Genomic DNA, 14,304 nt, shown 5'->3' on the forward strand with positions numbered 1-14,304 from the left:
TGCGATGAATAATGAATAGTGTGGTTACTGTCAGCTACACGAGGCCAGCTGCCACGAGGGAGTTTAAACCAATCAATACCAGCGGAGAGAGAGGGGGGAGAGGGAGGGGAGGGGGAGTGGGGAACGAGGGGAGGGGGGAGGGAGGAGCAGGGAGGGGGGAGGGAGGAGGGGGGAGGGGTAGTGGAGGGAGAGGGAGAGGGGGGGCTTGAGCATCTATCTTCAAACTGTTACTACTTAATCACACCTAACTTCAAACTGTTATCACTCAAAAGCGCAAAGTCAAACAGAATCCAAAGATCGGCTGCTTCAGGACTGAACTTGGGAAACAGTTTCAGAAGGAGGATGGAGAAGGAAGAACATGTTCTCCCAGTAGAAGAACAGACACACTTCAAGGCCGTTATTACAGCCACATCAAACACCAGCATGTCAACGCTGCTTTTCCCAGAAGCTCACCTCAGATGACCAGTACCAGGACCAAGACCAGGACCAGACCAGAATCAAGACCAAGACCAGGACCAGACCAGGACCAGGACCAGGACCAGGACCAGGACCAGGACCAGGACCAGGACCAGGACCAGACCAGAATCAAGACCAAGACCAGGACCAGGACCAAGACCAAGACCAAGACCAAGACCAAGACCAAGACCAAGACCAAGACCAGGACCAGGACCAAGACCAAGACCAAGACCAAGACCAAGACCAAGACCAAGACCAAGACCAAGACCAGGACCAAGACCAGGACCAGGACCAAGACCAAGACCAAGACCAAGACCAAGACCAAGACCAAGACCAAGACCAAGACCAGGACCAGGACCAAGACCAGGACCAGGACCAGGACCAGACCAAGACCAAGACCAGGACCAAGACCACAAAGCTGCTGTGCCTCCAGGAAACACAGTTTGTAATAGGACTCATCGTACGTCCCTGCAGCAAACTGCTTCAAGGATGGAGCCTGCTGGCCAGGGCAGCTCTCCACCACCACGCCGCCAACCAACCAACCACAGCTGACCCTAGCAAACCCTGACCTGCAATGTTCGCTGGCATCGGCCAAACGCAGGGCTGGAGCGGCCCCTGTAACCGGATCACTGCAGAACAACTGACCACATTGGCAACCCTACGCTTGAGTAAAACGTAGTGTTGTGTCTTTCCTCCGGTGGTGGTTCTCCCTCAAAAGCTTTTCTAGGAAACATACTGACCTGCTTAGCTTGGTTACGTAACTACTGTTAAAAAACACTGTACGACACAAGGTCTGTTAATGCACAGCAGGTTGTAAACTGCAAATCTTCAGAAGCTGCATGTGCACCAGTATTTAAATAACTTCCCTTTTTCAAGATACCAAAGTAGATTTAAGAAAGAAATCTAATTTAGTAACACAGTGATAGAAACCGGCCTTGTCATCATCTTTGGTACAGTGGCTGGTGTTCACACAAAGGACTCTGCCATGCAGATCTCTGATTCAGCACAGGATTACTCTCTCTGAGGGAGTTACACAAGCCAGCCTGTTTGGGTTTGGGCAGATTGGACTACAGGCCAGAATACAAACAATTGTTCCAGGAAGAGACAAGGCCAACACACAAACCTTTTATGGATTTTTTTTTTCAACCTTTCAAAACCTCTTTTCAAAAACGTAAAAAATTATGTATTTTTTCAACCTTTCAAAACTAGGGACTCTTTACCTTTGACCCCTAACCGGAAGTAGAAACCCAAGTATTTGGTCTAAGACAGACAGATACACACTTAACATTCACATGATGACACAGGTATCACTCGCCAGTCATGAGTTTAATCATTTGTAACGGGTATGTAACGGACGTGGTCTTGCAAGCAAACTCCGTCAGAGGTATCTGGCCGCACCGACCAGGAGTCGAACTCACCACCTCTGACTTGCCAAGCGCGACCACTACCAGCTACGCCAAAGAAAAGCTAGCTATTCATTGACGCGGGTGGCCCATTACATACCTGAGGAGTGCGTTTCACCAGTTCACACCGGCTACAATTTATATGTACATAGACTTTCTCCCATGTTAAATACCCCAGCTTCCCCCCTCATCCCTCCTCCTTCTGCTCTCCTCCATACACTTCTTCAGCTGTGCAGCCCCCACTCTACAGAGGGCATATCCCGCTGAAAACATGTACTGTATATTGCTTAATCTGATTCTCGTCCAACTGTTCACTCCCACACACAATTCCGTTTTTAAGCCTGTAAGCTGAACGCTAGCTGTCACCTTAGGTTACAGAGGTCAGCCAGGTTATGCCATCTGCATGTTGTTACAAAACTGTTTGAAGTAATGGATACAGGATCCAACCTGCAGAAATATGATCTTGAATCAGATTCCAAAGGATTCCAGGGAAAGTGTCTGAAACTGAGCCTTAAGCACCTTGAACCCTGGAGCTGAAAAGAGTCCAGGAGACAGACAGCGATGGAAGCCCTAACAGTACTCTGGCTCTGGAAAGGTCACAAGCTGGAGAATCAGAGTAGGGCTGCAGGGGTTTGTAGTCTTATCAGGGTAGGGCTGTTGGGGTTTGTAGTCTTATCAGAGTAGGGCTGTTGGGGTTTGTAGTCTTATCAGAGTAGGGCTGTTGGGGTTTGTAGTCTTATCAGAGGAGGGCTGCTGGGGTTTGTCGTCTTATCAGAGGAGGGCTGCTGGGGTTTGTCGTCTTATCAGAGTAGGGCTGCTGGGGTTTGTAGTCTTATCAGAGTAGGGCTGCTGGGGTTTGTAGTCTTATCAGAGTAGGGCTGCTGGGGTTTGTAGTCTTATCAGAGTAGGGCTGCTGGGGTTTGTAGTCTTATCAGAGTAGGGCTGCTGGGGTTTGTAGTCTTATCAGAGTAGGGCTGCTGGGGTTTGTCGTCTTATCAGAGGAGGGCTGCTGGGGTTTGTAGTCTTATCAGAGGAGGGCTGCTGGGGCTTGTAGTCTTATCAGAGTAGGGCTGCTGGGGTTTGTAGTCTTATCAGAGGAGGGCTGCTGGGGTTTGTCGTCTTATCAGAGTAGGGCTGCTGGGGTTTGTCGTCTTATCAGAGGAGGGCTGCTGGGGTTTGTAGTCTTATCAGAGTAGGGCTGCTGGGGTTTGTAGTCTTATCAGAGTAGGGCTGCTGGGGTTTGTAGTCTTATCAGAGTAGGGCTGCTGGGGTTTGTAGTCTTATCAGAGGAGGGCTGCTGGTCCGAAACTACAGACATCTGAACACGCCTCCATGAACCACCGCTACCATCACTGACAATGTTAACTGGTACAAAATAAAAATGGATATAAAAGTGTTTATCCTTAAATAACCATGAAGTGAAGCCTTGATGGTACCTTGCTCACAGACTCCAGTGAGCAGTGTGACTCCAAAGACATGGCTCAGAGTACTAGCAGGGTGTGTAGAAGCCAACTGAGAGTCTACAGAGGCCAAACCGCCCTCCCTCTCTCCCCCCCTCCCACCGACCGACCGAGGCCTAACAGCCTTTCCTTGCTTCCTTCCTTCCCTCCCTCCCTCCTTCTTCCCTTCCTTCTATCCACCTTCCTTCCTGGCTTCTTTGTTGACTTCGTCCCCTCCCCGCTGGCTGTCAGTGTGTCCTCACCGCTCTCCCTCCAGACAGAGATGGGAGTCCTGGAGCGAGAGCAGCCTCACTTAAATTCAGTTAGTCGCCTCGGAAGCCTGGCTGTCTCTTCTGGAGCAAAATGCCCCAGCCCCTGCCCCTGCCCCTGCCTCACCAACTCACACAGCAGCAAAGGTAAACAGCTTCCTAAACAGAGGGCCCCGTCAGTGGGATTACCGTGAGTGTGTGAGGGTGAGAGAGAGTGTGTGTGTGTGATAGTGTGTGTGACAGTGTGTGTGTGTGTGTGTGTGTCTGTGTGTGTGACAGTGTGTGTGACAGTGTGTGTGTGTGACAGTGTGTGTGTGTGTGTGACAGTGTGTGTGTGTGTGCTGACAGGCTACAGGGAGGCCAAACACACACAGGACAGGGGGTGCTTCATTAACAGGAGGTAATTGCAGTGGAACCAGGGGCCAGACTTTGTGGTGACATTTTTGGGCATCGTGACCCTCTCTGTCTGTCTTTTTCTTTCTCTCTCCATCTCTCGCTCTCTTCCTCTGTCTCTCAGTATCTCTCTTTTTCCCCACCCAAAGAGTTGTGTTCCTGTCAAACTGTTTAAAATCAGCCCATCACAAGGCACAGAGGCACAGAGGCACAGAGGCACAGAGGCACCGAGGCATGGTTCCTGCCATGAAAATACCTGAGACAAGCCACCGACGTGGTAATCTCATTACAGATGTTCTCCTCCAGTCGCTGTGAAATCAGCTTTTTTTCCACGCTTCATGTGTCTCAGATGCTGTGAAAAAATCTGATGTAAAAAAGAAAAAAAAGGAAAAAAAGGCCAACAAAACTGAAAACATCTAACTGAGATGGACCAGCCTGTCCTGGTCCTGATCTTGTGTTGCAGCGAAATGATAAGAGACAGCCTTTGTTTATCTGAGACTCTGCACCACGCCCATGATCTCCCGGCCTCATCACATCACACCAACAGACAGGGATGGACAGGGCCACGTGGACCTGTGGCTGCGGAGAAGAAGGTGGGCTTTCTTTAGAAACAGAATAGGCAAAAATAGTGCAAATTCCAGTGTGAGAGTAGCGTCAGTAGCAACATCAAGCATTGTCTGCTCAAAGGACGCCTGTAGATGATCTTTGCCACCTTCCTTCTCCTTCCCCTCCCCCAACCGTCTGCAGATAAACATCTGGGATGCCCATTATAGCTGCGCTTTCAAACAACCTCCAGTTCCTCGAGCTGGCTGGCGCTGTGTCTGATGTTAGCGGTCGGAAGCACAGGGGGCAGAGCTGGAACCATCTGCTAGGGAGGCTCCTCCCAACATCCTCAAAGCCTTCCCTGTTCACTCGTTCAAACAACACAGAGCAATTATGGTACATGCTGCAAAGAGGTCTGGCGAGGGCTGTGGGCTGTGGTTAAAGGGCTGTGATCTGGGGGCTGTGATCTGGGGGCTGTGATCTGGGGGCTGTGATCTAGGGTCTGGGGGTTGTGATCTGGGGGCTGTGATCTAGGGTCTGGGGGCTGTGATCTAGGGTCTGGGGGTTGTGATCTGGGGGCTGTGATCTAGGGTCTGGGGGCTGTGATCTAGGGTCTGGGGGTTGTGATCTGGCTTCTGGGGGCTGTGATCCAGGGTTTTGGGTCTGGGATCTGGGGGCCATGGCAATGTCCCCACCAAGGGCGACAGGGGCTGTGTGTCTACATCTCAGCCCCTCGAATCATCTCTCCCTCTGTCTTACTTTCATTTCCAAGCTCGCATCTCTAATCCCATCGTTAATCCTGAGTGGTCCACACAGCCACGGCTCACTCTGACTCCTTCCCTGCTCCTCACCAAACACACTAACCATCCTCCCTGCCCCTCTACACTCACAGGAGCCAATCTCTGCAAAATACATTTCTTCGCTCTAAAATAAATAATCTGACAGAAAAGTGACAGTGATTTTAATAGATTGTGCAGTGATGCCCGGGGCAGTTTACCCAGCATCACCTGACTCAGCACTCGCACGCAGAACATGACAACACATACAAACCCACTCGCACGTTTCTGAAAACAGCATTGAGACTTTAGATGTGTGTCTTTGGGAGGAGGCGGGCGAGAAGGGGGGGTGGGGGGGAGGTGGGAGGGAGGAGGGGGGAGTGGGGGTGAGTCAGAGCAACCTGAGGGCCATGCTGCACACGCTCCTAGACCTTACACACTCACTGAACATGGAAGCACACACGCATTTATGCATTCTCACTCAATCACACGCTTGCGCACACAGACTCACACACACAACCACACACACAGACACACATACTCCAACATCTCTCATTTATTCATCCTGCTCAAAATGTGTGTGTAAAGTCAGTGCTGTATACAGTATATTTGTGATTCCAATTTTTCTCTTATTAATATTAATTAATGGTAAAAGAAAAATAGTAAACAACATACAAAAATTGCACTTCACAGAAGATATGCTGTAGTCTTGGCCAGGTTAGTTCCATGTCTGTAGTCTTGGCCACGTTAGTTCCATGTCTGTATTTTAGGAATCACAGACACGGCCCACTGACACAGCCCACAGCAAGCTTGAACAGCTCAAACAAGAAAAGTTAAACCAATAATCTAGGAACTATCTAGAGAATGACAGCAACTGATGTGATTACTGTGTTTACAGGCAAATCTAGCATTATGTGGTCACCTGCCAAAGTTAGCCTTTTCCCAGCAAAGCTGGTTCTGGGTCTCAGTGCTTTTCAGAAAGCAACAGCGGGGAGAGTAACAACCCCAAACACGACGATGTGGAGTTCAAGGACTCCTGAGAAGAAAGACACATCAAACAATCCAATCTTTCTGCTCTTTCACTTTCTCCCTGCGAATTATCTGGACGCAGAAAAAAACACACATCCACTCATCTGCTGTGTGTCTGAAGAGAGGCAGGACAATCCCATTCACGCCCAGCTCCTACACCAGGGAAGCAGATAAATAAATAACACTGACTCACAGAGAAAAGGAATACTATTTCACACACTCTATAATCACATCAGCCTTCCATGGCTGGGCCTTCTCTGTTTTCCAATGCATTGACAATGCAGTGAGACATTAAGACTGCCTGTTTCACCCGAGCAGAGCCCAAGTAACAGCTGTGGGGCTTTGACAAGCCCTCAGTCTCACTCCTCCCAGCCGGCCTCGACGCGACACACAGCACACACACAGCACACAGCACACAGCACACACACAGCACACACACAGCACACACACACCACACACACAGCACACAGCACACAGCACACAGCACACACACACCATCCTCTTGGGTTGAGTTAGTGTGTGTGTGCTGGAATACTGGACCAAATGGTAAAAGGAAAAAGGTAGAGGGAGAGAGAGGGAGAGAGGGAGAGAGGGAGAGAGACAAAGAGAGAGGAAGATAGTAATGTGGAGGATGAGGAGGATGGAGGAGAGAGGGGGAGAGAGGGGGAGGATGGGGAGGATGGTCAGAGGGGTGTAGGCAGTTTCCTCTCCGTGGTCCGGGAACACAGAGCTGTTGAAGGAAAGCCAGCGATCAATGGCAGCCTAGCAGAGATCTGTCCTCTCTGCTACAAAACCCTCCTCAGAGAGCAGCATCCTAATGAAGGGTATCTCACGACTGCGACATCGGGAGATGGTGGGCTGTCATAACACTAGGGCTGTATGTGTGTGTGTGTGTGTGTGTGTGTGTGTGTGTGTGTGTGTGTGTGTGTGTGTGTGTGTGTGTGTGTGTGTGGAGATTGGGGGTGTCCTTCATGGTTGCTAATGACTGCTCTAACAGTCAGATGGTTTCCCGACTGCGCCGCGGTTGCGGTGAGCGACAGTGTTCAATATTTCTGACATGGTGGTAGACATTACAAGCGCTAAATTATTCATGGGGCCAGATCCTCTGGGATCTTACACAGGTCTCACCCTGCAGCCTCACGACAGAGACGACAGAGACAACAGGCAAGGCTGTCAGCAGCGTCCTGGGAGGAGAGCTAGCGGGACAGGTGCACAGCACCTTTAATGTGTGTGTGTCTGCCTCGATGCACTGAGAATACCCCAGAGTCTCGTCAGTTACTAAAACGTTAATGTTATAGATATTCAATGCCAGTCTTTTAAGGAGAACTTCTGTCTTGGGTCTGAGTACACAAACACTGAAATGGGGATTGTAGAAGCTGCTATCAGGTAAAGCGAGTATTTACTCTCCGTGATGTACTGTCGGAAGATCGAGCTGCCAAACCTCAAACCTTCAGTCTGTTATCATGAGCAACTCAGACTAGAAGACAGGAACATACATCCACACAATCATGGCTGCAATACTCTTAGTATTTATCTAAAGTGTCAGAAAAGACCAAACGATGATGCCCATCTCTGCTTGTTTTCTCCCACTTGTTAAGGTGCGATCCCCTGCCTTGATCTTTAGCAACATCATTATCTCAGTTACTTGGAATATGTTTACTCTTCCTGATGAATTCAATTACATCAGAGGACATGACTGTGGTGTCAGCACAGGCTGTGACTACTGAATCTGCTCCCCCAAACACATTACCCAGGCTATTACCGGCTGCCTTCCACACGGGGCTGGCCGGCCCAGGGCCGCCGCTCCTCCAGCCCAGATGAAGTGCTTTCTAGATGGGATGTGGCATTGAGGAGAGGGCAGAGAGAGCTGGAGCTGTCTCTGGTCCTAATCGTTTCAGAGAGTAGGTCCCCTCAGAAGCTGGCAGAGACGCCAGTCCTGATTACCCAGGTGAGTACGCAGCGCGGCGGAGCGGGAGACCTGTGAGGAGGGGGGGAACACCACTGGTTGTTTTTCTGTCTGGGAGGAGTGTGGGGATCGATCCAGGGCTCAGGGGAGACCGGCGAGAGACCACAGCCTTGTGTGAGGTGACAAGGTGGCAGTCATCACTCTATCCTGCTGGAGGGAGGCAGGGCAGGGGGAGGAAGAAATTAGACAATGAGAGAAAGTCCATTCAAGCTACCTTTCTTATGATTTATCAAGTTCCGTTTTTTTTTCATCCCTGCCCTGACAACCTCTCTCCACCCCCAGTCCTCCTCCCTCCCTCCCTTCCCGGCCCTTCCTGTCCTAGGCCTCACTGCCCTTGCCCTCTCTAAGGAAAGGAATTCATCATGATTGGTTGACTGTGAGTGATGGCATTCTCTCCTGAAGAGTCCCCTGATTTCCTTCCCGGTGCAGCCCTGCTGGGGGGAGTCTGGTGTGAAACTGCTGAATGTGTTGGCCCCGTGGACTGCTAGGGGACAGAGTGGACTGCTAGGGGACAGAGGAAACAGGATTTCAAACAGGTGCTGAGTCCTGCTGAAGAGCCTGTTTGTTCCATCTCTTTCTGAAGGCTAAAAGACATGTTCATCAAACTAACCGATTGTTTGCACCTTCCGGCCACAGTAAATGCCGTTTTGGTGTAAACCTACATAGCGGATAAAACCTGATTCTGATTTTGAGACATCCAAGGACCCATGCTGCAAGTAGCAGCAACTCTCATTAGCAGCTTGTTTTGTACTGAATTGAAAACCTTTTAGAAATTCACCTCAAATAAACAGCATGTAACCCGGCGAAAACAGAATGTAACGAAAATGTACCATCCTAGAACAGAATCATACAACAGGATTGATAAAAACAGAAAAAGTACTTATGTTAGAACGTACTAAACACAGTTTGAATAGCAGTATTTTGCTCGTGGAGAGTTTCGGAAATGGAAGCATTCAGGCTTAGAGCCCCACCTGGAAGCCAGAGAGAGAGAGGCGTGCGGAGTCACAGCCAGACGCCAAGTCCGGAAAAGGGGGCATTCTGGCATAATGACTCTCATTTACCATTGACAAGCTGAGGGAAAGCGAAACTAATTATGACAGCGCACAGACGGTGAATAGCCCTTGATGAAGTTAATCACCAGTAATCCAAAAAACAGGTGTTGAACATTCTCTAACCCTCCTCCAGATTCATGGGATGATTCTGGAGCACTTTAAGTGAATGGGACGTCTGTTCCCTCCCTCCCTCCCCCTCCATCCATTCCTCCCCCTCCCTCCCCCCCCTTCCTCCCCATCCACCAGTTCTCTCCCCCATCCTCGGCATTGCCAGCCTATAAAGATACAATAAGATGATCACTCCAGATCCCTGCTGATTGACAGACTGCTTGTTTCTTAAAGCAGGAAGGAACATCCTTCATTCTGTCCGGCTTTCAAGCACTGCACTCTGCCTACTATTGTTTATCAGCGACATGCTATATATGGAAGCCACTATTTATTAGTTACATGTATGGCAAGCAACTGTTTACCCGTGACATGCTGTACATGAAAACTATTGTTCATCAGTGACAGATATGACAAGCAATTGTTTATTAGTGACATGTACAGTATGGTAAGCTATTGTTTATTAGTGACATATACAGTGCCCTCCAAAAGTATTGGAACAGTGAGGCCAATTCCTTTATTTTTGCTGTAGACTGAAAACATTTGGGCTTGACATCAAACGATGAATGTGAAACCAGAGATCAACGTTTCAGCTTTTATTTCCAGGTATTTACATCAAGATCTGATGCACAAATTAGAAAATATCACCTTTTTGTTCGAACCCACCCATTTGTCACGTGAGCAAAAGTATTGGAACATATGACTGACAGGTGTGTTTTGTTGCCCAGGTGTGTCCTATTACATACATTATTCAATCAATAAATACCACTGAATGTCTACACTCAGGTTCAGATTGGGTAAGATAGGTTTTGTCTATGCAGACTGTATTCAGAGGTGAAAACAACATGAAAACCGGAGCGCTGTCTTTGGGTGAAAAACAAGCAATTGTGAGTCTTAGAGAAGATGGAAAATCAATCAGAGCCATTGCAGAAACATTGGCCATAGCCAGTACAACCATTTGGAATGTCCTGAAGAAGAAGAAAACTACTGGTGTACTAAGTAACAGACGTCGAACAGGTAGACCAAGGAAAACATCAGCAGTTGATGACAGAAACATTGTGAGAGCTGTAAAGAAAGACCCTAAAACAACTGTTAGTGAGATCAGCAACAACCTCCAGATGGCAGGAGTGAAGGTATCACTATCTACTGTTCGCAGAAGACTTCATGAACAAAAGTACAAGGGCTACACCAGAAGATGCAAACCACTCATTAGCAAGAAGAATAGGAAGGAATTTGCCAAAAAGTACAGAGATGAACCTCAAAAATTCTGGGACAAAGTTTTATGGACTGATGAGACAAAGATTAACTTTTACCAAAGTGATGGAAAGGCTAAAGTTTGGAGAAAGAAAGGAACTGCTCATGATCCCAAACACACAAGCTCATCTGTGAAACACGGTGGAGGTAATGTCATGGCTTGGGCTTGCATGGCTTCTTCTAGGACGGGCTCATTAATCTTCATTGAGGATGTAACACATGATGGCAGCAGCAAAATGAACTCGGAAGTCTACAGAAACATTTTGTCTGCCAATTTAAGGAAAGATGCAACCAAACTGATTGGCAGAGCCTTCATCATGCAGCAAGATAACGACCCAAAACACACTGCCAAAACAACAAAGGAGTTCATCAGGGGCAAGAAATGGAAGGTATTAGACTGGCCAAGTCAATCTCCAGACTTAAACCCTATAGAGCATGCATTTTACCTGCTTAAGAGGAGACTGAAGGGAGGAACCCCACAAAACAAACAACAACTGAAAGAGGCTGCAGTGAAAGCCTGGGAAAGCATCAAAAAGGAAGAATGCAAAAGTTTGGTGACGTCAATGGGTCACAGACTTGCTGCAGTTATTGAAAGCAAAGGATTTGCAACTAAATATTAAGTCTTATTCACTTAAATATGTTTTAAGTATATCTGTTCCAATACTTTTGCTCACATGACAAATGGGTGGATTCAAACAAAATGTGATATTTTCTTAGTTGTGCATCAGATCCTGATGTAAATACCTGGAAATAAAAGCTGAAACGTTGATCTCTGGTCTCACGTTCATTATTTGATGTCAAGCCCAAATGTTTTCAGTCTACAGCAAAAATAAAGGAATTCGCCTCACTGTTCCAATACTTATGGAGGGCACTGTATAGTCACCAAATACAAGCATGCCTAACACAATGAGTTGCTCTGAGTCCAGATGAAGAATCGTAGTTCTGAACGATGTACATTTATTTGGCTTGCATGAATAAGGAACAGCTTCCAAGCTGTATTCTGGACACGGAGCCCTGACGTACCGCAATGGGTGATAATCCTCTATTCTTCAACAGCCGGGCTTCCTTGAATAGCTCATTATTCTAATCGCAGGCTTTCATCTTTCATTCAAACCAACAGTGGCATGTCAAGGAGAGCTCCATCAACCAGGAGGGGCATGTCATTCATTTAATGAGCAGCAGGATTCATGAAGCAGCCCATCCCATCTCCCTCTGCTACGTCTTCTAAACACGACATCATAGGAGGTGGAAAGATAATAGGCACCCATGAATGGCATGAGATTTGGAGCAAAAAATATAAATCTATACCACACAGGGGCATGGAGACAGTCCAGCAAGCTGTGTGTTATGTATGCAAGCACTGTGTGTGTGCTTGTGTGGGTGTGTGTGTGTGTGTGTGTGTGTGTGTGTGTGTGTGTGTGTGTGTGAGAGAGTGTGTGGTTGGGTTTGAATGTAAATAATAAAAAGGTCCATTTGAGTATAGTTATAGCTTTCAGCAGAACAATGTGTGCTAATGGAAGCTTTCAACTGGGGTTTGACAGCTGCTCTTTGTTTTCCCTAGTCCCAGCCTTGAGACCTGAGCGTTGCTGTTGTGTTCAAGGGGACTTTAAGATTTTAGATTCTTAAACACGTCAGCAATTCTCCCACAAACATCTCCCACCAGCACAAAGTGCTGTGGCTCTTGACCTGTTGAGCTGTTTACTTGGCCTGTACCACGAAGGCTATGCTGAGAAAGCTATTATTACTGACAGCTAATACAACTGTTGGTACACAATGTAATACAATGTTCTAGGTATTTACCAGATTGAATGTCAGTCGACTGGCATTAGACATCAGCAGAAATGACATTCACTGCAGTACACTGCATGTTCTTCTGTTGCTAATCACTCATTTGCAGATGTAGTACAGTTCAAGAATGTGGAATTATGATGACCAAATCGTAAATCTGCTTGTGGCTATCGCCGTTCAGCGGAAACTTTCAAGAGTATACTTAACTAAGAGAAATCTGTAGAAGAAGAAAATGCATAAAATGGGACGCTTCAACCGCCGCAGAAAAATAACTTTCGATTTTGGAATTTGCAATTCCTAGTGCCCTCGCTCTTTCACAATGCCTCGAATGGGATGTCGGTCTGAAGCTCAGGAGAGCTCGGCATGTTTATGACGTCAGGCCTGCTGAAACTGTTATGTTAGAGAACAACAACCTGACAACAGTTTAGGCCAGACTCCTGTCTGGGAATACAGCCGAGGTGAAACATACAAAAATCCTGACTAAACCGAATCATTGCTCAATTAACATGAAAAAGGTAACGCTTTATGAAATTAAAACATAATGTAGGCTATGTTTTACCATTTTTAGTGGATGGATTTAAAGATGGAATCGATTTCACAAAAGTAAAAAATAAATATAAAAAATAAAGAACGCGTTAATTAGGAAGAAAGTATTCAACTTTACAAAAAAAGTTTTGTCTATGACGTCAAAAGACAATGGGGAAATAAATCAACTTTTTAAACGTATAACGTAAATGATCGGGCAGGATTTTGAGAGGCGCTTTCTGCAACTAGGAGCCAAACAGCTCAGTCAGTAATCTTCAGCGATTCCCGAGGATTAAAACGTCATTACCTTATACCGTCTGCCACATGGACCGGAATGCAAACCAGACCAGTTGTGGTCCTGTTAATATGGTTGTATAAGGAATTGTGGTTTTATGGTGGATAGGATTTCGATTTCTAATTGCTATTTAAGTCACGTCACTTGTCGTTTAACTATTCAAGTTTGCAGTTTAATAGTCTTATTCTACTGCAATTTAAAATGTGATAAACAGGCCTATTCGCAACAAAGCATATTATCTTCCCTAAACGGGATTTCCAAAACCATAATCCCAATAAATAGGCTAGTAAAGTTATATTTAACGTATTAAAGTATTCATAATCCCTATGTGAACTTTGTATGTTTTGTTAAATAATGTTATTCAATGTATTAAAAGGCTGGGCTAAATATAATTAAAGGCGTTTCCTTTTTGCTACACTTTACAGGCCGCTGTTTTGATTAAAATTACTAACCGTTGCCTTATGGTCCGATAACATTACATCTCAAATATCTACTTTATGGCCTTGAGGACATTTCTCTTTGTTTCTATTTATCGGCTTCTTTGTTCTTTTCATGAAGCCGAACATGTCGGTTAGTCCATTAGCAGCCTCCACTTCAAACTGCCCACTCTCTTCCAGTGCCTACATTCCTGTAATTGCACCACGAACACACTTGTAGATGTGCATAGAGTCATGAACTGTAGGCTACTGTAAGACAGTACGCCGGGCTGGGGGCAGGGTGGTGTACGGCTCTGACTGAACAGGAGCCTGCCAGTTAGAAATGTATTTTCCAAAAGCACAGGACATGATAAATCTAGTTCTTACCTTGTCCGTATGATCGTGTCACCGAGGCAGCGAGAACCCACACCGTAACTAGGACGTGTAATTGGTAGTCTCTTCCCATACACATGTCTATAGAAGTCGAAGTCGCTCTCCGCTTACAAAACACGTTCTCGCATTAAATACTTTCCAGAGCAAAACAAACGACAAAATGAAACGTTCGCGCGTTCAGTGAAATAATCGCAAAGCACTA

The 14,304-nt window shown here is 46.8% G+C and overlaps 1 protein-coding gene across 1 annotated transcript in view; it reads right to left on the minus strand.

The window, feature by feature from the left end:
* The window catches only part of LOC124468245 (seizure protein 6-like), an 80,046-nt gene extending 65,742 nt beyond the window's left edge, over positions 1-14,304 (minus strand). The window contains exon 1 of the mRNA XM_047020904.1: positions 14,097-14,304. Coding sequence (XP_046876860.1) covers positions 14,097-14,181 — 85 coding nt within the window. The 5' untranslated portion in view covers positions 14,182-14,304. The remainder of the gene's footprint in view (positions 1-14,096) is intronic.

The sequence above is a fragment of the Hypomesus transpacificus genome, chromosome 5 (assembly GCF_021917145.1).
Source record: "Hypomesus transpacificus isolate Combined female chromosome 5, fHypTra1, whole genome shotgun sequence".
Taxonomy (NCBI): domain Eukaryota; kingdom Metazoa; phylum Chordata; class Actinopteri; order Osmeriformes; family Osmeridae; genus Hypomesus; species Hypomesus transpacificus.